Raw genomic sequence first — 25,814 nt, forward strand, 5'->3', positions numbered from 1 at the left:
ATACATGCAAGTTACATGCTGTTCTCCCATGCGAACTGCCTGACAGAGACAGGAATGGCAGTGAAACATTTCCCGGGCTCTATTACAGTGCTCTATTACAGTGCTTTATTACAGTGCTTTATTTGTTCTATCATGAAGCATTTCGCTGCTTTAGTGAAGAGGTTGGAGACTTTAAGACATTTTTATTCTATGAGCATAGAATGTCTGTTTTCAAGAGGAGTGTGGTTAGATCAGAAAAGTAAGATAAAGTAGTTCTGTGGTTAAAGAGGAGGCAGAGTCTAGAGCCCTGTTCTATGTGGGTTTTGGGGGTTAGGCTGACAAATTGCTCCTGACCTAAGAACTTATACCATCACTTGCTCACCAGTAGAACAGAAAAAATAATCCTTGCTGTCTTTATGGGAAACTTGATCCTAAACTTGCATAGTTCAGACCATAAGTGAGCTGCCTGACTGGCAAGATTTAGAAGTTGTACAAATTATTCCACAGCCGTTTGCTACAGGTTATCTTTTGTCCTCTGTTGTAGCAACTGGCATCAGACAGTGGTGGAGACAGGACCGTTTTTCTCCAAGTCAGTGCAGGAATGTCTGAGTTGCTGTGAAAGTGCTTCAAAGTCACAGAAGTGCCATGTTGTTTTCACTAAAATCGCTTTGTACCCTGTCCCCATCCTTGTGCAGAGACTCGGCTCCAGTAAGCACAGTCAATGCCTTAGCCTGGGGTCTGTGACATGAAGGCAGTGCTGACTCTGTTCATGTCACTGTATGTATTTCTGGTGGGGCTTTTTTTTATGTTTGCTCTTGGTAATAGAATTTTGACCTCCCTGGGTAGTTAGGAAACAAGCTGAATGCATTGCAGAGAAATGCTCTTACAGATCAGGCATTTGTCTGTAAGCAGTTCTTTAAAGGCTTCTGTGGTACCTTGGTGTGTGTCTCTCAGCACTCAGGAGTCCTTTCTTCTTTATACACATGCTTTATCCCTGTTGAGAGATGAGGAAGATTTGTTGATTTGTACCCAAACCTGAGCACTGACGCATGTGCAGAAATGGAAGCATCTGCATAGTCCCATCTCCATTACTGGGTATCGCTGAGCAAGGTCACCATCTGCCTGAGTTTTTCATAGACCTGATCTCTAATGTAAATGTGCAAGGCTTCTTTTTTCACTGCAGTTTGTTTTTCTAGAAGTCAGTCTGAACTGGTGTAACATGTTCTCTCTGTGTTGCACCTATTGTTCTAAAATGTAGTTTCCGACTTCTTACTATGCAAATGGAAGTTCAGCACATGTCAGTGAAGGCCTAATGTTCTTTTAACAAGGATGCTCTGAAAAGCACTGAACGCATGATATCTGGGCAAGTTTCAAATGTTTGTAAGACAAAAAGATGCAGAAATAGTAGTTGTATAGAAATGGAAAAGGACGCTGAGAACAGCACTTTTCAAGAAGCTTTTATCTTTCAGAGCTGGACTCTGCTCTCTTCCCTTGCCTTGGTTCCCCACACCTCCATTCCAATGATGACTCAGGAGTGACTCCTCTAAAATACATGGAACCAATTACGGTTTAAAATTCTGATTGGGGGAAATAAGAGCTGAATGTCAACTTAAATTAGCTACACTTTATATGTGCAGAAATAAGATTGAGTGGTTTTTTTCTGTTTATTTGCTTCACTTATTCATGCTAGATATCTCTCTCCTCTGCATGTTCACTGAACAGTGCCTGATGCTGTGTGGCTTTATTCTTCTGAGAGCTTACACTCCCTACCTCATAAAATTTTCTAAAATGTGATTGCACTCAATCTAGAATGTGTATTTATCTAAAAATGGGCTGGTATACATTTAAGAAGTGTTTCAAACACTATATTGGCACAACAAAATTAAAATCAAATTGAGAACATGAATGATTAAACTTAGCTGGATTTCTGTTTGTATTTTTTCTTTTCAGGTGGAGGTTGTGACAGATGTTGGGCTTCAATATAAAGGAGAACTGACAGTTGTTTTACGTTACATTCCCCCAGACAGAAACCTAATGCTTCCTCTAGGGCAGTTTCAAGGTAAAGCAAACATTAATGGCAGCATATGATAACACCCCTCTGAGTAGTAAAAATCCTCACCTAGGGTGAAGTAATGGTATTTGTGAAGATTGAAATCATACTTAAATATAGTAGTTGTCTTTATCTATGGGAATTTTGAACCATGAATATATTTTTCCTGCTCCATCCTCTTCACTTAAATCGAATTCAAGGAGAAAGAAGGCAACAGGAGTGTGTAGTCAAATAGTGATGTATGGCTGTGACCTAATTAAAAAAAATCAGATATTAGGTAACATGATTGAGGACAGCCACATAGAAATAAATTGTCTGCATCATAGTCTGTGGGTTCTTTGTTCAGCTAGTTATAAACAGTGTATAGCTGATAAAAGTAACAGACTTCACTTAGTTCTTCATGCTGGATTATCCTTAGGCTTACCTGTCTTCTCATTTTCAGTCTTTTTTCACACTGCTTTACCTCTGCTCCGTTTTACTGTATTACTGCTGGAATTCAGTCCTGTAAAATGTTATTTGAATTTTTTAGGGTAAGCAATTATTTTCATCAACAGTGAACAGGAGAAAATAGTTACTAACTCTTTGCATTGTAATAGCATGAGGAACAGCAATCATCTGAAATGAATGCAATCACTGAGTAGCACCCAAGTGTACCAGACGACAGGTGTATCACTGTCTTAGTGATAGTATTGCTTGCTAGCATTAAGATTTGATAGATGTATTAGACATTTTCTTTTTCTTTCTCTTTTTTTTTTTTTTTATTTTGGCAGATAACTCTCCCTCTGCTAGCAGGAATTCCAAGATTTTATCTTAAAAGCTAATTGTTATCTGAAAAGTCCAGATATACGCCATCTGATTTTTTTTTTTTTAATTAGTACATTTTAACATCACTCCTGATCTTTTTTTCTGATGTTTTCAGCCCAAATCAGTGTGTACAATCCCTGCTGATAAGCCTCTCGGAATCTGCAGAAGCAGCAAGTACCCATGTCTTCATGCTGCTGTTCAAAACCAGCAGCGTGTCAGTGAGCACCATGTCCTTTGTCACGGTCTCCAAGGAGCACTGTGTCTTCAAACATGGAATTCAAGTGGTGTACTTCTGCATTTTAAGCTTTGCCTTTATACCTTGCTTGTGGTATGAGGCTGCCTTAACATCAGTGGTGGAAGTGGATTCTGAAAAAGCATAGGACTTAGAGGATGTGCAGCCCTTTGTGTTCAGCACAGTAATCCACAAATACTTACATTTAGATGGCACTTCAGATAGGGTGCTCTGTTGTGTCCAGTAAGGACTAGCTATTTACATGGTCAAGTTCTTTGTCAAATATGGAGTTATTTTTCTGTCCCTGCCTTCTTAGTTTCTCTACCCATAGATAATTAGAATATCATCCTACGGAATACTTTAATGCCATTGCAGTAAATGGTTTTAAAAAAAAAAATCTAAGACAATTTACATTTCCAAATCAGTCTATCAGTGTGTATATAATTTCTGATTATGATGTTGTGACTCTTTTCTACGTATAGGAAAGAAGAGCTTTAAAAAAGGGAAAAAGGGAGAGTCCCACATGCCATGTGGAGGTATATTAGAAGTCCTCATCAAAGAAGCAAAGAATTTAACAGCAGTGAAATCAGGAGGCACATCTGACACTTTCGTGAAAGGGTCTGTGTTTTTTTTTTTTTCTCCCCATTTTTTTATGGCTTTGTTGAATCATGTTTTGGCTGACCCTTTTTATTTTTCAGTATATCTGTATATATATATATGTATGGAGTGTCAGTCCTGAAAAGCGACTAGCACCTTTAAGTGGTATGCTGAAGGGAAGGGTGCTGCAGAATAAAGGCAGAGAGGTACAACTTGTCCCAGTGGTTAAATTCAATCATATATAAACACCAGTCAGTCAAATGGTATGGAACCATTCATACAGAAGTGTCCACTGTGCTAATGTGCACACTGCTATAGAATATAACATTTAGTAAAAGAAAACATTTCCACTGAGTTGGCAGAGAAGGGCAGGTGAATATTCATCACTCCTGGAGGCAAGAAGTAAATTAGAGCACTCACACTAGAGATGATACCATTTACATTTTCAGGAAATTGAAATAGTATGTATTTTTTACTAAGAGGAATAGCCAGGCTATGTCCTGAGTAAGAAACTTGGTTTCAGAAAGATACAAGTCTGTTTGGATTCCTTGTAAAACTGCAAATAGCACCTATAAAAGCAGGCATGCTCAATGAGGCTCTTTCTAATAGAAGTCACCTGAAACATATAGAAAGAGAATATTCATTATCTGCGTGAAGAAATTCTGGTTTGATTCAAGTAAATATGCTAAATGAGAAAAAAACTTTTCTGTCTTATGCTATAAACAGTTTTGGGTTTTTTTCTAGTGCTTAACTGGGAAAGCTCTTTGGCATGTGGTACAGTGTCAATAAGCACATTGAAACCCTGAGGGTTCCCAGGCAGCCTATCACTGACTTCAAACATAGTGTCTTAACTCTAATTCTGTCTCGTTCTCAACATTTAATATTCTCTGACAGAAGATGTTTAAAAATTCTGCTCTGATGACTTTCAGGTTGGATTTTAAAGATGCTTCATTTTGAAAAATTTAAGGTCTGTGTCACTTGTATGCATGTGCGTACATAAAAATATATGTAGTATGACATATATGCATGTTTTTATTAGATAAGCAGCATTTTGTGTTGGACAGTCAAAAGCCAAACTAGATAGAAAATGCTACATATAGGATATACTTGCCTTTCAATAAAGTTAATATAATCCTGCATGCCTCATTACATTGTTTTTTTTTCATAAATGTAAGTTATCCATCTGAAATATTACATTTAAGAAATAATGGATAGCTTAAAGACTTTGCCAGTTTTTGCTCTCAGTGCTAGCATTCAGAGTTGCTGATTTTTAAATATGCTGTAGTTAATTTCTAACAGTTTGAGTGCTGTTACTAAATTGTGACTATCCTGCGCTTAATTCCCTGGTGGAGCTGAGAATTTATCTTGATCTTGTAGTGTGCTTTAAACTATCACTCAGCTCATACACTTCATGAAGAATTTTGAACTATTCTTTCTATGTATTTATTCTCCCATGCAATCTCTCTTTGCCTGGTATATGTGAAGGCATTTTCTTTTACTGAATAGACTGATCCCACTACAATGTGTTCTTACCTGGAGCTTGCAACAGACTTCAAGGAGAAAATGTTGCCAAAGCCTTTTCACATTAGCAGTAGCAATGTGTGGCAAATAAGTCTCTGGACTCTCTTTAGTTAGCGGTGTTTGCTGTTGCTGACATGGATTATTCAGTACAGTGAACGGGAGTCTTGTTTTCCTTGGACTATTTTTCTGTTATGTGTCATGGCCAAATGCATAATGAAGTTGCCACAAACAAGTTGAGGTGCTGCAGCATTCTGATCTGCACTGTTAGCTCCAGACTAGCTTGGGATGATAATTTGACATAACAGCCCCTATTGGCCCCCTGCAGTAAACAAGCTCTTGTTAGTTATCAAGTAAAAACTTGCAGCGGAATCCTGATCAAGCTCTAGTGATTCATTACTGTGTTACCCTTTAGTATTTATATGCAACCACACAGTCATTTCATTAGCTTTGCTGAAGGAGCTGAAGGTACAGACTATGCAAATTTGTACAGGCCTATGATTTTCAGCTAAAGTATTAAGTTCTCTTAGTTTCACTAAAGAAATTCACCACTAAAAGTGTTTCTGCACTCAGTAGGGTGTTAGGGAATTCAAAGTACTGGTGCTAAACTGCTGAAATTCCTTCCTCATCGAGCATTTCTGCTTCTTTCTGGAGGACTTTCTGCCCTGCTGTGAGACAGAGACTGGACTGGGTGACTCCAGAGGCCTCTTCTGGCCAACAGTTTTATGATCCTGTCTATATTTTGTCTCACTGAAGTAAAAAGTTTGTGGTTAAGAGCCAAGGAACGGGGCAAGGAGAACTAATTTGTTTTTGCTGGTGATAACTGACACTATAGCTGTAAGACCACAAATGCTAAATATGCAGTTCAGGTATATGCTCAATTTAATAACAGTGGGGAGTAGAGTCCTGATCTCATTTGAGTCTCTACATGTTTGTAGTTCTTTATGACTATTGTGACATCCTGTCTACATATTGAATTTTCCTTTTTTTCTCTCTCCTAGATACCTTCTTCCAGATGACAGCAAAGCTACAAAACACAAAACTCCCATAATAAAAAAGAGCGTGAACCCCCAGTGGAATCATACCTTTGCATTCAGTGGCCTGAATTCAAGGGATATACGAAACGTCTGCCTAGAACTAACTGTGTGGGACAAGGAGTCACTCTCCAGTAACATTTTTTTGGGAGGGGTCCGTTTGAGCACTGGAAATGGTAAGATCCCACCTGACTGGTGATTGCATTTCTTATTCTGCTCTTCTTCCTCATCCTACATGATTCATGTGTACGAGGGACAGAAATGCTACTGAATGTATGGAAAGTATATGGAAACTTGGGGAAACTGAAAAGGGAGAGAAGGCAACAGGTAATCTGTAGATGTTTTAGTTCTTTATTTACTTACTCTTGAGTAAGACCCAAAACTTTCGTGCCCAGTTGTACTTCTGCACAGGCTAGAAGAATGGAGAATACCTTGGAAGTGTTTCTTAACATCCCAGTGAGGAGGAAGAGACTGCTTTTGTCCAGCAACAGCCTTTCTGCTGATTATGGTGTGATCTGGAAGCAGTGTGGGCCCATTCCTCCTCTCTTAGGAGAAAGTTCCTTGTGGTGCAGACTGTGGAGGTTTGTGTGCCTCTGCCCACATGCCACAAAGGAGTGTAATGGCAAACTGGTGCTCTCCAGGAGCTACCTGGTGTCAGCATAACTCCCTGTACAGGTGGCAAGGTGGCAGTGTAAATTGCTTGTCATCTTTCTTGTATGCTGTGGGACCGAATGAGAAAGGATATGAAGTAACTGCTTACTAGTATGCCAAAATGCCTCATGTTTTTGTAATTGACAGGTGTAAGTAATGGCAAGGAGGTTGACTGGATGGACTCGCAAGGGGAAGAGCAGCACCTCTGGCAGAAGATGATTGACAGTCCTGGAGCTCCTGTGGAGGGGATATTAATGCTGAGATCCAGCATGGGAAAACGCAGACTCTGAAAGACTTTAACTCTTGAGGGGTACCAGAGGTGCTCCTGACTTGAGTGGTGTTCAGGCTCTTGTCACTTTGCCCACTTGAAAGTGGGGAAGGGTTGTACTCCTTGCCTTGGATGTTAAGGCTCTGAGTGAGATTTTAATGCATTCTGCACTTTCATGCTCAAGTTTTTAACCCAGGCTTCTTGTATGGGTTATGTTCCTCCTGAAGCCAGTGAGAACTTGACCTTGCACAGAGATCAGACTGGTATTCCCTGTCCCTTCTGGTGATCGGTGCTCTGCTGGTGAGCACCTCTGCCTGTGGCAGGCATGGAGCGAGCACATTCTGTAGTTACTCCTTTAGTGAGTAATGCCCTGTTTATGTGTCTCCTTCTGGGTCAAAGATGGCATAGAACGCAGCAGTGATACAGTACAAGCGGATTCACAGTGAGTCTGTGCTTTGGTATGTGAAAGATAAAAAGCCATAATGTTATGATGGATAACAAACATAATTTCTTTATCACATTTGCTTGTTGGACTGTGCAGTATGCAGGAGAGCAGGCTTGGGACCAACCAGCCCACTGAGGAAGACCAGTGTGTTGTGTTGCACACTGGAAATAGGCAGCAGGTGAGCTGGTACACAACACTGGTGTTCTGGCATGCTCTGGGTTGTTCTAATCCACTGTATAAAAGGCAGACTTGGTCAACATAATCAAAGAACCTCTAATGAAAATAAATCATAACAAATCCCCAAACAGTTTCCACAACTACTTGGTATTACTGTGTTTTTCGTTCGATTGACAGCTCTAGCCAACATCTTCTGATGTCATTGAACAGAGAGAATATGTTCACATGCCTGTCCCCATCTGATGAGTTGCTGAGATGAGACACATACTGAGTTTGGACATAGTTAACCAAGACCTTGATTCAACAGATTGTGTGGTAAAGGGACCTGATTAGAGCACATGCCAGAATGGTTTGCACAACTGCGGAAGTTTTTTCTGAATGGGCTGGGATCCCATTCAGGCATGTCAACACATGTCAATTGTTAACTAGAGTAGGACTTTTTTCTCCTGTACATACCTCTATGAATTAACAGTGCATTTAATGGTAAGGGTGGAGTTTGGCCAGTTTAATCTTTTTAACCATGACAGTTGTTCAAGAATAATTTTGCCATGTGGTTTCCTAAAGTGTTTTTACACCTACTTAGATCTCCCATCCTTTGAGGACTTATGGAGGTTATATGTGAAAAGTATGACAGAACCCGAGGCAATGTCAGGAAGATGTACCAGGGGAGGTTTAGGTTGGACATTAGGAAAAGGTTCTCACCCCAGAGGGTGTTGGAGCACTGGAACAGGCTCCCCAGGGAGGTGTCACGGCCCCAAGCCTGACAGTGTTGAAGAAGACACTGGACAAGCCCTCAGACACATGGTGTGAACTGTGGGGTTGTCCTGTGCAGAGACAGGAGTTGGATTCAATGATCCTTGTGGGTCCCTTCCAACTCAGGACATTTACCTTGTTTCGAATAGTTGTTGGGGGCTACTCCTACTATAATGAGATGGGATTATAATCTCTTTTCAAGGACAGCACGTTTGCTTGCAAGATTGGATAATAATATAATAGCATGGCATGTGATTGCTCAGGGTACAAGACAAAGATCAGTAAACTGAGTGAATGACATTCCTTCTGAATTTTCCAGAATTAGAACATAGCTTCCTATTTGAACAGATAAATTTGTCTAGAGTTACCCCCTTACCTCTTTTATTTTTTTCCCCAAATATTTTAATTTTGGAAGCAATGTAGTATTAGTACTAAGGAAAGAAATTGAAATATATGGACACATAACCTTTACATAAATTACTGGAAAAAAACAAGACTTTCAAATAATATATTCAAAGTATTCAAAGATTTCTGTGAAGAATGAAGACTGTAGAATCTAATTTGTTTGAGAGTTACAAATGTTGTTTTTCACAATCCAGAAACTGCAAGACATCTAGATTGAACAACAGAATATGAACTGGTAGCTGCAGCTGAAATGTTGATATTTGTAGCTCTCCTATGGTATAATTCCATACACGTGTTTAGACCTGAATCCAAAACCTTAAAACAGGGGTGCCAAACTTCATTTTGTAGGAATAGTTACATTTATACAGTGCTAAAACTATATTCTGCCCTTTGAAGGCAACTGTGAGGCTGATGTGGCTCCTGGTGAAAATGAGTTTGACAGCCCTGCCTTAAAACGTAATGTCCTTTCCATTTCTCTCTCTCTTTTATTTTTTTTTTAGATATTTTATACTGGTTTTGGTTTGAATGGCTTGAAACTGTGGGGAAATTTACAATCAATCAGTCTTTTAAAATCCTGATGTTATTAGATTTTAAAAAATATTTATTTTTGTTAAAAACAGTATCTTAGTTATAACAAAACAAATTGTTTCATTACAATTATTTTCTATTAAAATTCTGATAGGAATTTTAAAAGTCATTGGAGGTATTGCTTGCCCAGTTTGACACCCCCAATTTTCTGAAATTACCAAGTTGTCTTTGAAAATAAAGTTGCCTTAGAAAATCTCTGTTTAGGAACCAAAAGTCAGTAGTTGCTCAAGAATGTGGACTTCATTTTCCTTCTGTATCTGTTCTTTTTCTTCTGAAGTCCTGCTTAAATGGGGCAGTGAAGCAAGTTTAGTCTAGTTTTAGCTGGCTTTTAATTGTATGCCTCAGATGCTGTGAGATGATAAATTAGGACACAAATATCAAGCACATACATTATATGACATTTTTCTTATCATGTCTTTTTTTAAGATTAGATTTTTTAATTTTTTTTTTTTTTTGTATCAGCATGTCCCAAACTGAAAATTCTGGCACCCAAACTACCTCTCACTTTAACACAGTCAGTCTGAGTTGTCTTTGTTGTTTGTACGGCAAACCTGCTTTTATTTGGGGAATAATAATATTATATTGATATGGAGACACAAGCTTGATTTTTCACTTGCTGAAAGTTGATTGGAAAGGTAAAGCTTGTTAAATCTGAAGAAAATGGTTCTTCAGAGTAAAATTCCAGGTAGAGTTGCAGAGGAACACAGGCAGTTGAATGAGTTGGTTTTGTTTCATTTTGATGGTGAAAATGGGAAAAATAATAGTAACACAAAAAATCCTCCAAAATGGAAACTTTTTTCTCTTGGCAACTTGAAAATCTTAAAATTATTTTGAATTGAAGAAAACCTTTTACCTGCAGTACAAGAGTTTGTCTCAGTTTTGCATGGTATTTTTTAACCTACTAAGCATGAACATTTTAGCTAAATCAAGTCTTGCTTTGAAAGGAAGTAGTTTGTGCTTTAATAATTCAACTTCTGCCTGTTTTGGTCCTGTGGTAGAGTTTGTGATGAGTGGACTCATCTGGAAAGTGTCACCCAGCTCATTTGCAGGCTTTAAGTTCTGCCATTTCCGTCCAAAGGACCAAAATTTCACTGTGAGCCTTTACCTGAAATTAGAGATGTGGCTATGAACAGATTGTAGGTGTCAACTGCAGTTCAGCCTATGAAAGGAACCATTTCACCTGGGAAGTAATTTCGGCCAAGGCAGGGGTGTTTGCCTTTGATGGGATTTGGAGTACTACAGTGAAATTGTAGGTTAGCTGTGACAATTCTGCATTATGGTAGCATGTAATAGGTATCACACTCTGCCTCAAATGAGCCACAGAGAGATTATGAGCATCAGATCAACACTAGAGCAATTTTGGAAGCTTTGCTGGTCTATGATGTTATGAGCACATTTGTAGGAAGCGTTTGATTTGTGGGAAATGTCACATTTAATTACATCTCTGATGTCTTTGTTCTCTTCCTTGGCAAAAAATGATTTATGGTTTGGAAAAAGCACAAGATGATTAACTGCAGATGTGACTTCTCATTTCCCAGTTATGTGAATTAATTCCCTATAATTGTGCGTCATCATGTTCTGTGTGCTACCAGGCTGAACAAAAAGACAGAAAGCCAGGAATTACACTAAAGCTTTCCTTTTGTATGTATGTTTATGGCATTGAAGGTGCATGAATGGTTTATTCAAGGCTAATTTTTAGGAGAAAATAGCCACATTTTTAACATTGATTCATAAACCCCCTGCCCTTAGTAGATAGACACAGCAGAGCTGACGTTTCTACAGTATTTTTCCATACAGACTTGAACAACTGGGCACAGACTTGAACAACTCTACAGTGGTTTCTGAAAATGTGTTGCACAATGCATTTGATACATATTTTTCTAACAAGGTAACTACAGGGCTTTCATCACTTTATTTTCCCTCTTGTGACTAGATTTTGAGGGTTTGGCTTCATTAAAGAAGACTCGAAGTGCAACTTTCTCTGTAGAAGTCAAGTGGGGACAGTAAATACATCTTTATTATTGCCAGTATCCATCAAAAAGAGCTGATGTTGAGGGGTCTTTAAGCCCTGCCATCAGACTTTGGTTTCCAGACCTGTTTTCTGGATGCCAGAAACATTCTCTGCTCAGTTTCCCAGCTATTTAGGGACTTTAGGCTTCTAGATGTTGATGTTCTTGCTTGCATGCTTAGATGCCAAAAGCATGCTAAAATAGGTTTGAAATGGCCTCCCTTTCTCCTCCGCCTCCATCGTGTTACGTTTGAGTGAGGGTGGGAGGAAAGCTGGAAAGTCTGAGTGGCACTGTTGCCACCTTCTTGTGGTAATCCAAGTGCCATTGCCTTCCTCAGATATCTTTTAAATGCCACATTTTGATTTTTCTTTCCTGGATGGTCTAGAAGTTGGTTTAAGAGGGAAGGCATTGGGATGTTGAGTATGTTTTGTTCATGGTGCATTAGATTGGAAGATTATTCTTCTGTGCTTCTTCCAGTGCAGTTTATGCTAAGACAGTATGAAAGAAGCATTTTTATGTATTAGGTTTTTCTTTTTCTTTTCCTGCCTGGTTATGCCCTACAAAGTGCAACTATTCTAAGTCGTATTCTGCAAAATACCAACTGAACAGCAGAGCAGCCATTGAGCATCCACAGGTGCTGATTGACAAGGAGAGATAATGAGGGGTTGCATTTAGACTGGCATGATTTGGGCTTTTTGAGGGGTATGCACATTGCTCAGCTTCAGGCCTGTAAAGTCTGCAGTTTGCTCTATAGAGTAAATGAAATGCTGCTTGGGTCTCCTGCACCTTCGGAAAAGAGCTGAGAGTCCTATTTCCACAGCTGTCTAGTTTGTAGAGTCACACAAGATGGTTAAGGGTTGTACCCAAATCTTTGCAAGGCTCTCTCTTCATCCTTCTCTTTGGTTCAGCAACCCTCACCAGAACATTCTGCCTGAACGTTAATCTCCAGTATCTGGAAGAAGGCAGCATGCAGCAGTTAAGTGATGGCCCCACTTATTTTCAACCATATGAGGTAAAAGCTGAGATTTTCGTTCCCTAACATACAGTATTGTTCTTCATCACTTTGCAACAATAACGTCCATCAACTTTGTAACCTCTTCTCTTATTCTTTTTATAGCTTTAAAAATTATTATTGTTTGTTGATTTTTACACACAATGTTAACATTTGAGAACCCTAGAGAAATGGTGGTAGAATGTGTGATGAATTCCAAAATAGGATGCAGACTTTCATTTGCAGTGATGCCTTTTAGCATAACTCAGCAGGAGATGCTGAGAAATACACTAGCAAAACTTTACCACTGTGTCCTGTGAATTTCCTGCTTGATGATTTCAGGTTTGCAAATGCTGTTTGGTAAGTTCTAATAAGACAGTGTTACTTATACTGTGTATATTGACACTGGAAAGTGAATCTCAACTTGCTTTGTAGGTGGTTTTTACGTCATTTTGAAACTCACCCTTGCTGCATCTTGGCCCCTCATGTGATTAGTTATTTCAACAACTCTGCTTTGTGGAAATAACATCTATATGGCTATGTGCTACCATTCCTGAAAGCCTGCTGTATATTTTTAAGGGTAGCATCTAATTGTGGAGGTTTGCCTAATGCCAAATGTAGTCATTTGTTGCAGCAATTAGGAAATGTCATGTCCCCCTTGTTCTGCCTTTATTCTGCTTTAAATCTGTTGCCATTTGTTTAATTATTCTGCTGGACATGAACAGTAGTAGCAGTAAATGGCACTGTAGTATGTTAAGTTCTGCCCAAATTTAGACAAAACAAAATTTTGCCTGCCCAGAATATTTTTGTACTGTGCGCTGTACGTTCAGTTTTGTGGACAGAGATGTCTGGTAATACATTTGCAGCTGTTGTCAAGATTACAGTTCTATCTTTTAAATTAAAATACTGAGATGTCACTGTGTCCTTGTCTCTCCTGAAATGCCTTGCAGCAAACTTATTATATAAGCATATCTTTCAAGAATGTCCCTTATTATCTCATTGAGGTAAAGACATCAATTATATGTGATGAATAATGCAAGAGGCCTGGCATGTCTTTAGAGGTGGGACTCCATTGACAGTGTCTCTCTCTCTCTCTCTCTTTTTTTGTTTGTCCTAATTTCTACACGTGAAGTGTTTTTAAGCTATATTTTATTTTGTAGGCATTAAACCTGTGTTCTTTTTAACATGTGATTCTAAGAATAAGGGAAATGCAGTGCTCCCTTCCCCCTTGCTAGAGAATTATTTTTCATGTGCCTTAACCCTGCATGTTCAGCAGGTCCTCCCTTCCATCTCTGATTCTCCTACCTCTTCCCTAGTTCAAGGTCCTGCCCACCTGAAAATCTAGGTATATTCGAAGTGCAGCTTTTCTGTAATTACTAGTCCTGGTTTTTTGGTTTTGTGTTTGTTTGGTTTTTGTTTTTAATTAGTATCATTATAAATGAAACAAACAAAAACCCAAAACATTTGATCACTCTATTTATACCATCAGCTGAGTTGTATTCACTTCAATTTACCTCTCAGAGCTGGGGGCTGGTTTCCATCTTCTCTTCTTTCTCTGGTTCTCCAGGTTTTTGCATCTTGCTGCCCTTTGCAGTCTGAGACAAACCAGGAAGGCAAATAAAGCTCCTGGGCTCTAGGCCTGTGCTTACCTCTGCTTGCTTTGCAATGGTCTGAAAGTCTGGCTGGGTGTGTTCGGTTCCTGCACCCAGGTTACGGAGATACCACCTCAGCGGGGTTCACTGGTCCCTTGGTATGATCTGGGCACAAGCAGCTGGCTTCTTTGCCCTCACACCACTACTGTCCAGCTTGTCCCCCTGCTGGTCGTGGCCTTTGCGAGGGGTGGGAGGTCAAACACCTGTATACTGGAAGGCAGCTGCAAGTGGGAAAGAGCTCTCCTGCCATTCCTCTCTGCTCCTTATACTTTTGCCTGGGGACTGTACTTGTGGATTTGCTCAGGGGTCTGGAAGGCAGCTCTATAACTTGTGTACAAGTGGACTGCAGACTCTTCTCGCCTTCTCTTTGAGGTCATAGATGCCACGTTGTCCTTGTGAATTGGAAGTATAGGACAACCTAATTACTGAAATTCAGGTCATGGTTACTTTCTGGGTGCATGGGTGGCAATTGCAAATATGGTGGTAACTAGATATGCACTAGCACATCCTGCATGGACACTGGCTTTCCCATTTGTTTCCCTTGCATTTTAAAGAACATGCAGCAGCTGCATCACTGCTTGGAAGAAGCCAGAGAAATGCATCTGCTATTCACAGCTGCAAATGTCCTCTCTGACCCTTCTAGCCCAGGCAGCCTTGGTGCTTTCTGCCTTTGTGATGGGTTGACCCTGGCTGGACACCAGGTGCCCACCAAAGCTGCTCTATCACTCCTCAGCCGGACGGGGAGAGAAAATATAACAAGAGACTCACGGGTTGAGATAAGGACAGGGAGAGATCACTCACCAATAACCATCATGGGCAAAACAGACCCAACTTGGGGAAATTAGTTAAATTTATTACCAATCAAATCAGAGAAGGGTAATGAGGAATAAAACCAAATCTTAAGAACACATTGCCCTCAACCTCCTCCTTCCCAGGCTTAAATTTACTCCAAATTTTCTCCACCTCCTCCCCCTAAGCAGTGCAGGGGGATGGGGAATGTGGGTTCAGGTCAGTTCATCACACGTTGTCTCTGCTGCTCCTTCCTCCTCAGGGGGACTCCTCACCCTCTTCCCCTGCTGCTCCAGTGTGGGGTCCCTCCCACAGGAGACAGTTCTCCAAGAAATTCTCCAAAGTGAGTCCTTCCCATGGGCTGCAGTTCTTTAGGAACTGCTCCAGCATGAGTCCCCCATGGGGCCACAGGTCCTGCCAGCAGCCTGCTCCAGAATGGGCTCTCCATGGGATCACAGCCTCCATTGGGCATCCACCTGCTCTGGTGCAGAGTCCTCCATGGGTTGCAGGTGGATCTCTACTCCACCATGGACCTCCATGGGTTGCAGAGGGACGAAGTGCCTCACCATGATCTGCACCAGTGGCTGCCGGGGAGTCTCTGCTCCAGCATCCAGAGCACCTCCTCCCTCTCCTTCTTCACTGACCTGGGTGTCTGCAGAGTTGCTTCTCTAACATATTCTCATTTCTCTCTCCTGCTGCAATTGCTGTTGTGCAGCAGTTTTCCCCTCTTCTTAACTATGTTATCCCAGAGGCTGATAGGCTCGGCCTTGGTCAGTGGCAGATCCATCTTGGAGCCAAGAGGCATTTGCTCTATTGGACATGTGGGAAGTTTCTGGCAGCTTCTCACAGCCACCCCTGTAGCCCCCCTGCTACCAAAACCTTGCCATGCAAACCCAATACAGCCTTCGAGTGCCTGCCAGTGCTTTCCCACTCTTCCCATCACCAAGCTGCCATGCGAATATCCTCCAGCTGCAGACGGGGAGAAATGGGCAGCAGCTACATGGCCAAGAGGAGCTGTGTCATCTCCTAATGGTGGGAAGCACTCACTCCCTCTTCCCCCTCTGTGGATGCATGGCACGAGCAGAGACCAAGGTGAGTGTCTGGAAGTGATCCAGTGCTGAGACTGCACAGCCTAAGCTCCATTATTTCACCACCTCAATTTAAAAAGTGGGTTGCGATTGTAAGAGTATTTAAATGTACTCCAGGTTACCTCATACTCTCTGCATTTTCATTAATTATATGATGCAGTCGGGCTCATGCTCTTGTTTAAGTAGTGAGCTGTAACAAAGTTGCCTGTTGTAGTCATTTAGTGCAGAGCTGTAAAGGGTCATTGGTGTTTTCATTAAAACATAAAGCTTGCTGTCCCAGAGGGGACGGTATGGACTTCAAGAATAGGGATGTGCAACTTTAAATTTTGTCTCTGCAGGGGTTGTTCTCATCAAATTAGGTGAATTCTTGGGTAGGATCTGGGGAGAACTGGGCCATTTACAAAATTGTTTTGTGCTCATGAGAAATTGCTGCCTCTCACAAATTATCCCAGTAGTTTTGTTTGCAAAAGATGCTGCATGACAGAAATTCTTTCTGCTCTAATACGATTTAACTCTTTCAATTCATATTCAAATTGCAAAGTATCTCCAGATTGATGTATTTAGTATAGGAACTTCCTGTCCGTGGCTGTATCCATACACTGTGACCTATCACATCTCCTGCAGTGAAAGGCCTGGAGGTGGGAGGGGAAAGGACAAGACTCATGGCAGGTCTTGCTTCTTGGAAACAGCCTTTAATTCTCCCAACTAAAATTCATCTTTGAAACAGGATTTGCGTTTTGACAGCAGTGGTAAGATTCGAGCTATGGCAAGAAGAGCCATGTTTGTGGTACAACAAAGTCTCCAGCCTCTATGATTTTAAGGGAGTTCAATTTTCTGTTAAACATATAAAAAAAAAAAAAAAAGTAGTTGCACCTCATTTATGCAGTGTTATTTTTCTGGGACCAAAAGTCTAGAGGATAAATTATTGGAATATATTTGGAGTCTATTTGAATATATAAATGCCAATCTGAAGCCTTGTTCAAGTACTCCTTTCCCAAAAGGCCAATCTGCCACATCCCTGCACACATTCAGGCTGATGTGACTCCAAAACAGAGATGAGACATGATGTTTTTTCAGTATTCCATTCCCCTCCACAAAAATGTACAACAGAAAATGCCAGAAACCTTATATTACTAATCAAGAACAGCTTTTCTTAATCACAGGATTTTAATAGATGTTCTGTGCAGAGCTGTAACTAGTAATCCAATCACTCAGGCACTCTCTTCCACTTAATTCACTTTCCTGTAATAGCCTGGTGATTGCAATCACTTTCCTGATTGCAGCAATCATGGAGCCCCACTCCTGTTCACCCAGTCATGAAAGATGACTGGATGCATTCATTCTGTACCTAAATCCAAATGGAACGGCAGTGGATAGGAACTGCAGCAACAATGTAGAAAAAAATCAGACCCATCAGAGGTTTTGTTTTTTCTTTAAATTTTGAATCACTGGAAATCAGTTGATGTGCTTTTTTCAATTAGGAAAGGGAGGGACACTGGAGTGCTGCTTTTCAGGCATGTCAAATTAGGCATCTTATCCTGTAAACAAGTATCCAAAGCTGTAACTCACAATTTTCACTCCTTTGATGCTTACATTCTTCATGCACAATGTATATATTCTTTGCACTGGATTAGCAAGACTGTTGGCTACAATGAAACAACAGAAAACTCTTTCCTTTTTTGACTAACCCCTAACAATTTCTTAAGCATAGAACTTTTTTGTTTATTTGTAAGTGATGAGTTGCAACCAAATATTTTCACAGATCTGGAAATCACAAATCCTTGAAGACGTTTCCCTGGGGGTAATGTCTCCCTGCCATCAAATCAACAGCCTGGTCTGTTTCCACGATGAAGAGGGGAAAGCAATCTGCTACTCCCAGTCCATCGGACGTGAAAAGTCAGAAACAGAGCCATACCAGGTAAGAGCCTATGTTTCTATCAAGCATTGCAGTATGTGGCCTTTGGTAATTACTGTCCATCTTCTACACTGCTCACCATTTCTTTATCATATTCCTCCTGGCAATGACTTCCATATGCCTGCTATCAGCTATTTTGTCCTTGCTGCTGCTGAAAACAGGTACTTGTATTGCCTTTGGCTTATGCTTTGTGTCTGTCATCTACCATATTATTAGTGGAACTGAAAGACAGTGTGGCTTTGCTTGTACACTTTAAATGTGAGGGTAATGTCTCTTATAATCGGTTGCAGAGAGGTATTTTGATCCAACTTTTGAATTAATTGATCAACTTTTATCTCCAAGAGCCATTTTAGGCAACGATCTCTTTGCAAAACAATATTTTATTAAAAAGACTTAAAAACAGTAGGAAAGAAACCTCAATTTCACACTGAACGAAAAATCCAAAATAAACTCCCAGAAACATGCCTCAGTTCTTCATTCTCTGTACAAGAAATGCCATTGGGTAGTAATCCTACGTACACATTTCTCTAAAGATGGCTGAGAGTATAAAAAAGCATCATGCATACTTCTATTCAGAGTAGACTGAACAGCCAGACAGACTTAATAATATACACAAAAAATCTGTACATCAGTGATTAAAAAGGCATGCTTTGTGTAGCACCAGGGGGAGAATTACGTGGGTTTAAAAAAATTCACTGACAACTGCAAGCCTTGCAATCCTAAATTAGGGACAGGACTGACCAATTTCTGCTTGCAGTTTCATCTCTTCTTTTCTCAAGGGGAAATTGTCAATAAGTGCAAAGAGCTCGGCTGGCGTTGCTGGGAAAGGATAGCGTTCCTTGTCCATTCCATGCTTGTCCATCACCACAATGTTGAAGTTGTAGTGGGGGATCCTCAGCAGCAGCCTGCGAAATAAGGAACTTGTTTTGTTAAAGCCCATCAAACCAATAAACGGCAGAACCAGCCTGTGAAGCTGGTCAGAGGGGGCTACACGGGGTCCGCTTTGTTTCAGCTGTAAGAACAAGGAGTCAGAGAGAGGGTGTCTGCATGTGCTACAGGCTGTACCTCCGCACTAGGGAAGGGTCAAGGTAACTGTCCTCAGCTCTGCTTTCTTCTCAGACCTCTGACTGTTGATATAGCACTTGCCACTACCTATTGCTACCACAAAATTAAAAAAAAAAACACAGGACAAAAACCATACTACATAGATTGCCCAAAGAAAACCACCGCAATGGAGTTAGTGTTACAGGTAGACTTCCTTTTCTTGGCTGCCACATGGTATAAAACCACAATGAGAAAAAGTGGAACTACATTATTGGAGTCAATTTTCATTGCTTCCTAATAATAACCATTTATCTAGTGGCAACTCCAGCTTAGAAGAACAAAAGCCCCTGCTAATTACCACAGAGTCCTTTCTTTCCAAGTGCTAAAAGGGGTTATTTGAGCTCCTCTGGAGGTGTGACAGCAACAAAAGTAGAGGCCTGGTGCTCTTTTAGACTTTTGCTTGGAAGAGTAATGAAGTAGCAGATCCTTAGACATGCATTCAGTCAACATCATTCGTGTGGGAAAAATAAATGTAGGCAGCTGTGACAGAATGCTGTCAGGATAGCAAAGCTGCCATGAAGAAGAGGGTCTGTGGGGGATTTCAGGAAGGCGCGAAGCACCAAAGTGGACCTGCTTCAGCCTTCTAACAAGTTTGAGTGCTTCAGGTGTCTTCTTGTTGCAATAAGGGAGCTTGGCTATTAAATTCAAACTAAAATAGTCTGAATCAAAGCTAAGGTGATAGGAAGACACATGCCTCTTGTACCATATCTCACCTAAGAAAAATGCTTACCTTCTACAAAACCAAATGCTAACCTGCTGAGGTTTCCAAAGTTTTAACTAGGGTACCTGTGCTCATTAGGTTACTGAGTGCCAATTCAGGACAGCATCCATAGTGGGAATGTTTAAGAGTGTGTATAATTTTTATTTAGGTGCCTCCCAGAACTGGAATGCTATAATTGCTATCAATCACACACTGTGGTACCAACACTAACTTTCACCGAGTGCAGGGCAGGTTATCTCATACCAATTTCTGAAACCCACCTACATTAAAGCAGTGTGTGGCGGGGGTGGTGCGAGAAGAGGGCAGGCAATGAGATATTAGCAGAGATCATTATTTTCCACAGAGCCACAAGAAAACCATTTCAACTTTAGTAAAAGAAGTACTTTTACTTTTTGGAATAAAAAAGCAGCTCTTTGTGCTCTCTTTTTCCTTTTTTAGAGAACAAATGTTTTTATTTTTTTTGCAATCCAATCTCTCTGACTTGTCAGCATTTTTTATTGTCCTAAATTAAAACTCACTCCATTTCCTCAGGCGTATCACAGAAGATGTTGCATAAAATGCTCCAGGCTTTTTTCCTAAGTAACTACTACTTTCCCTGCCACCCAGGCCTTCACTTTTGGCTCTTGTCCTCCTGTGCCTAGGAAATGCTGGCACTTGAAGACTCCCTTTCAAGTGAAAACCAACCCCCTGCCAGTCTAAAACCAAGTCAAAACAGTTTAGGCACCTCAGTAAAACTGCTGAACGTTGCAGTCAGGCTGGGGAAGCTGAGATCATTTCCCCCTTTGAAATACTGCCCGTATCATTTCCACATGGAGGACTTCAAAGAGCAACCACTGCTTCCCCTCCTGGGGTAGCCACCAGCAGCACTGCAGAGAAGAGGAGCTGTCACTGTCACTGCCGCTTGGGGCTACATGGGCAGCTGCGCCAAGGCTGTCCTTGCACAGTGACTGTGTCCTGTCACAGCTGCATCGGACCAGCTCCAGCACAAATACTGACACACTTGAAGTGTTGTCAGTGGCAGCATCCAAAAATATAGACCTATAACATGATCAAAGGGATACATAGGGAGTTCACGTGAATTCAGAAATTCACAGTTGAAGCAAAGGCGCACGGAAGACATGGCACTTGAAAGGGTGGCACAGACTTCAGCTTGTTTCACGTTTAAGTGGGTCACAGCCCCTTTAAATGTGAAACAAGCTAAAGTCTCTTCTCTTCATGTCAAACAAATGCTCATGAATTTGCAGTAGCTATTCCACAGAGAGGGAGCAAATTAATCCTAAAACTTACCTATCAACATACCTTCTGGAGTCTAGCTATGTTAGAATAGCATAAGTGTATTCAGAGAGTAGGATGCAGAGAATCAAAAGCAACACATCATTTATGTTCAGGTGCAAACACAACAGTAGTGAGAGCTTTACCTGAGTTGCAGAGCAAGTGATGGGGGCAGCAGCTTTACACCAATTCTTCCTATCTGTGCAGGGAAGACACCAACCAATTCAACTACAGTAACATGTCGGAGGTCTAAACCACACTGTGCTGGCTGGAAGGGTTGAAAGGAGAAGAAACAGGTATGTCAGCTGTCAGTGAGAACAGGGTCTTGTTTTGAGCCTGCAGCAAGTGTTCAGAAAGAGTCTGATAATCTCATATGAGATGGTTTAAGCTGCAATGAGAGCATACTTGGAAAAGTCTCAAATTCTCACTGTGAACAACTAGAGCCTTATGACTCCAGGGGACGTTAAACAACAGATTCTTAACTACTCTACAAACAGCACCACACAGGGACCACCCAGGAGAACTATAAACTTGTCTTTGTAATGACATGAAAAGATACCAGTGTATTAAGCATTGTGCCAATAATCTAATTTCACAATCAAAGCAAGGTACATGAAATGCAAGGTGACTGCACGAAGTTTTCCTTCATGCCAACTTGATCGACCAGTGTTGAGTGGTGAGAGAAGTACTGTAGCCATTTAAATTTAGTCTTCCTTTTAAATTATTTCATTTTGATCAATATATTGAATTTTCTTGCCAGGTTAATCTAACAGGAAAAAATAAAAACTTTTTAAAATACAACTGTAACACAAGCCAGCAGTTAAAAACATTATCATGTTCATATCCCAATGACTATTCATACTGAATTTTGTTACAGTTGTGGGAAAAGAAAGAAGATACAAGGACTTGCTGCTATGAAAAAATACAGGATTGTCTTCTTTCCCTGAGGACACAGATACATTTCTGAGATAGATACATCCTGAAGCCTAGCACGAACCCCACAAGAGTATGACATTTACAACACATAAGGACAAATAAGGACAATCACCCCAGTGCTATCTATTTCCAGCATTCTGGATGATTTCTATGCTGAGTCCTTTGTTTGCTGGTGCTCTGATTATTTCTGAAGCCATTCACACTTCCTTTCATGTAGTTACAAAGTCTGTAAGCCTGGTTTGCGTGAAGTGCAACCACTGAAGTGCTGGATGTTTTTTTTCTTTCAGCTGCTTTAGCAGCTGAATTAGGGAATTACTATTCAGCACGAGTTAATATTAAATTACTTTGGGGAGGGTGAAAGAGGGCCAGAACTGCCTGGGATTCAGTGAGTGTGCAGTCAGAGGCAGCACAATCCGGAACAGAGCTGAATTAGAGACTGGGGAGATGTTTAAACTCAAACCATATAAAAAGGATTAATCCAGAACTGCTACTGCTTCAGCCAGATCCTCCAGTGGCTGCAAGATAACAGTTAAAGTTTGTGGATTTACATCAAAGAACAGAGCTTGTCCTCTTGTGTTTTTAAAGAAAAATACTATTTGCACCCTCCCCCAAACCTGTTTTACCTGCAGCATTCCCAACTGCATCCTGTAGAAGAAGTTGGCTGCAGTAGGAGTTGAAATAATTAGCAGTCTCCGCTTCTCATAAAACTGATCCAGAAGTGCAGCTGCAGTCCTCACATTCACATTAATATTCATGGCTAGAATTAAATTTAAAACAAAAGTTAGAGAGCATACTGAAAACAGATCTATTTCTAAAAGCACAAACTGTTAGACAGTAGAAGCAGGGGAACAAGAGAATAGTATGGATGAAATAGCAGCCTTATTGGAGCCAACAATTTTATCTTAAGCTGTTCTGGCTTGCAATATAGATTGACTCCAGAATGTCAAGTTTTGTACAGAGCTTTGGTCTAAAACACACAATCAGTTGTGAGGTACTGCCATCATCCTAGGAAAGAGCAGCCAAAGCTGGCACTTCAGCTGTAAGTGCAAATTGGCAGAAGTGACAAAGATGTTGTTTCTTACCTCTGGGGCACTAAAGTTTGCAGCTGTATTCCACACCACACCCCCTTCCCAAATTCTCACTGCCAAGAGAAGCGTTGCTCTGGCAGCCCTTCTGGCAAAGTGGTGAAATACTCACTTACGCGCACAGGTTGGCTCCACTCCTGACCACCCCAAATTGTACTGGCACACTCTGGCTGGGCTTCCTTGCAACTCATAGCCACCAATGCAGGAGAACTCGCACGTAGCACCATAGTTATTTCCATCACCTGAACACTTGATGTAGCCATTATCTGGGGCGTTTAATTTCACACAGCGCCTGACTTGAAGCATAAGGAAAAAAAAAGACAAGGCATGAATCAGCCTGTTTGTTACTAGGGTAGCACGGCAAGTGGAATACCAGCAGAGAAAACATCTTTGTGTTTACTTGCTGTATTATTAGAGTCATGTACTTAAAAACCCCAACCAACCAACAAAACCCACTTAACTCATACATAAAGTAAAATGATACAGATGTATAAGTGTATGCAAGTGATTATGGTGTCATGGTGACAACAGGTCATGGAGCACAAACAGAGCGGAAGCTGACACCTACAGATTTCATCTCTGTATATTCAACTCCAGATTTCAAGACCTGGACTTGTGAAAGGGCAGCCCTGCTTGACAGATGTTAGTCACAGCTGAAAAAGCTCCTTTGCGTATTGGTTTCAGCAGCTCACAAGCTAAGTATCAGGGAGAAGCCAGCCAGAGGGAAGGGGTGCAGAGCTGGAGGCAGGACTGATCCATGAAGCTTGTGCTCAACATGTGGGAGCACCAGCCACCCACCCCGCTGCAGGCCTGGCCCCAGGGTCTCAAGCAAGACAGTGCTCTCCCTTTCAGCATCAACATACAGTTTATACACACACACACATGCAGACAAATATAGAAATGAGGACAATTCTCAAATGGCCTACTAAGCAAGATGCAAATCAATGACTGTATTTATAGAGGGGAAAACATCATTCTTACCTCTGACTTTAACAAGAAATTTGCAAGTGCCTTTGTTTTCAGCTCTGTCATACACAGTATATTGGATTTTGTGGTCGCCTTCTGGAAAATGTGACCCTGGTGGCAAGCCTTTCAAAATAACACTAAAACAGGAGATAAAATGGAACAGACATTCATAAATTCACCAGTATTTTCCTACTGACAATGTGGTAAAAGCTAGAAGAGTGAATGTTGTGGCATGCTAAGATTGTGTGGCTGCACTACGTGATTCAAGAAAGCAAACAAAGAAAGGAACTGACAGCAGAGACCAGAGTATTTAAACTTGCTACCAGCAGCCCACCCTGGCATTGCACAAAAGGGTACCCACCCTGCTGACACAAGGAGGCAGAGTGAGCAGAGCCTGCTTGCTTCCTGTAAGACAATCCGTAGTGTAGCCAAGCATCACGCCATGCCCATAGGAACTGGAGCTTTCTTTTCCTTACATAAGGAAAAACTGAGATTGATCCTCCCTCATTTTGTATCGTGAATATTTCACTGTTAGGGCTGCAGCGTAATCCACAGCCAGCAGAGCATAAGAAAACTTTCAGCCTCCTATGATGGGGACGTACCCCATCTGGCTGCTCTGCACTGCTCCTGTGGCTATACAAATGTACAAAAAATTGAATAGAAAGCAAAATTTATTGTCACAGCAGAAGGGTGTGGTGATCCACGGCAGCATTATCACCTGGAACTTGCTCCTATCCTGCAAACGTGTCAGGAGATATCAGACGTGTTAAACGTACCCTTGATACTGAAGCAGTGAGGCTGAGCACTGTGACGCACAAGGGGAAAGCTTATGTACTGCAGGACCCAGGGCATTTAAGGAAAGCACTGTACACTCTATAAAACATCACATTTTAGCAAGATTTTATACAATCACATTTGTGGAAAAGCCTCCACAGATTCAACAGCTAGCCTCTTCTGCACTGGGAAAAGTTTCTCTCAATTTTTTTCTGTCTGCCAGACAGTTTCATCAAAAAGACTTCGGAATTTCTTTATTGCAACACGTTTCAATATTTTTATTTTATCAGGCTTATTTTTTTTTTGATGTTGTTAATTGCCATAGAATTATCACATTAGACCTTAACAGCAACATTCTTTTCAATTGTGTAATGAATTCTTCTTCAACAGGTTTTTTGAATTCACATAAAACTATAGATATCTTTAAGCTTACAACTTTGACATTTTAAGCTTAACCAGTTCACTAACATAGAGTTAAAAGATGTAAGTTGCTTAATGAAAAAAGCAGATTTTCTATACTCTTTCCATTCTCGTTCCATTACAATGAACTAGATAGACTGCCATAAATCCTACATGATAAAGATGGGTACATCAGAGACAGTGATACCATCACAAGTGCACCTTGCTCTTCTGGAAAATGTAACTGTGAAACCATAAAAATTGACAAGGAAATTTTGAAGAAAGTGTTAAGCTTAAATCCGATGTGTAAAGCTTCCTAAATTTCAAAGGAGAGGCATTACTTTACAAGTCACTGCAGAATGCTGTGACATCAGTAGCCAGTGCTACTTCAGGAAGAAGCCTAAAGATGATTGCAGATATTGTTCTGTGACACAATTTGTCTTGTGGGTTTTTTTTTAAGACAGTCAAAATTGCCTCTGCTGCTACCTCCAATGCACTATTATATTTCCATTGTTATGTATAAAAGGTAGCTCGCTGTAAGAAAACTTGTATATGAGAAAAGACACACAAAATGCTCTCGAAAATTTCACAGGTGCAGTCAAAAAAGCTACT

At 40.8% G+C, this 25,814-nt stretch overlaps 2 protein-coding genes across 2 annotated transcripts in view; one reads left to right on the plus strand and one right to left on the minus strand.

The window, feature by feature from the left end:
* Positions 1–7,155, plus strand: part of SYTL5 (synaptotagmin like 5) — a gene marked incomplete at both ends in the record, with an annotated part of 54,412 nt that extends 47,257 nt beyond the window's left edge. Inside the window, 4 exons of the mRNA XM_080363333.1 lie at positions 1,930–2,038; positions 3,548–3,683; positions 6,182–6,390; positions 7,013–7,155. Coding sequence (XP_080219459.1) covers positions 1,930–2,038; positions 3,548–3,683; positions 6,182–6,390; positions 7,013–7,155 — 597 coding nt within the window. The remainder of the gene's footprint in view (positions 1–1,929; positions 2,039–3,547; positions 3,684–6,181; positions 6,391–7,012) is intronic.
* Positions 7,156–18,669: 11,514 nt separating this feature from the next.
* SRPX (sushi repeat containing protein X-linked) overlaps positions 18,670–25,814 on the minus strand; it is a gene marked incomplete at its 3' end in the record, with an annotated part of 51,892 nt that continues 44,747 nt past the window's right edge. The window contains exons 6-10 of the mRNA XM_080363646.1: positions 24,045–24,166; positions 23,180–23,359; positions 22,602–22,735; positions 21,189–21,310; positions 18,670–18,850 (exon numbers count right to left, since the gene is read on the minus strand). Coding sequence (XP_080219772.1) covers positions 18,670–18,850; positions 21,189–21,310; positions 22,602–22,735; positions 23,180–23,359; positions 24,045–24,166 — 739 coding nt within the window. The remainder of the gene's footprint in view (positions 18,851–21,188; positions 21,311–22,601; positions 22,736–23,179; positions 23,360–24,044; positions 24,167–25,814) is intronic.

Source organism: Nesoenas mayeri, assembly GCF_963082525.1.
Source record: "Nesoenas mayeri genome assembly, chromosome: 1".
Lineage (NCBI taxonomy): Eukaryota > Metazoa > Chordata > Aves > Columbiformes > Columbidae > Nesoenas > Nesoenas mayeri.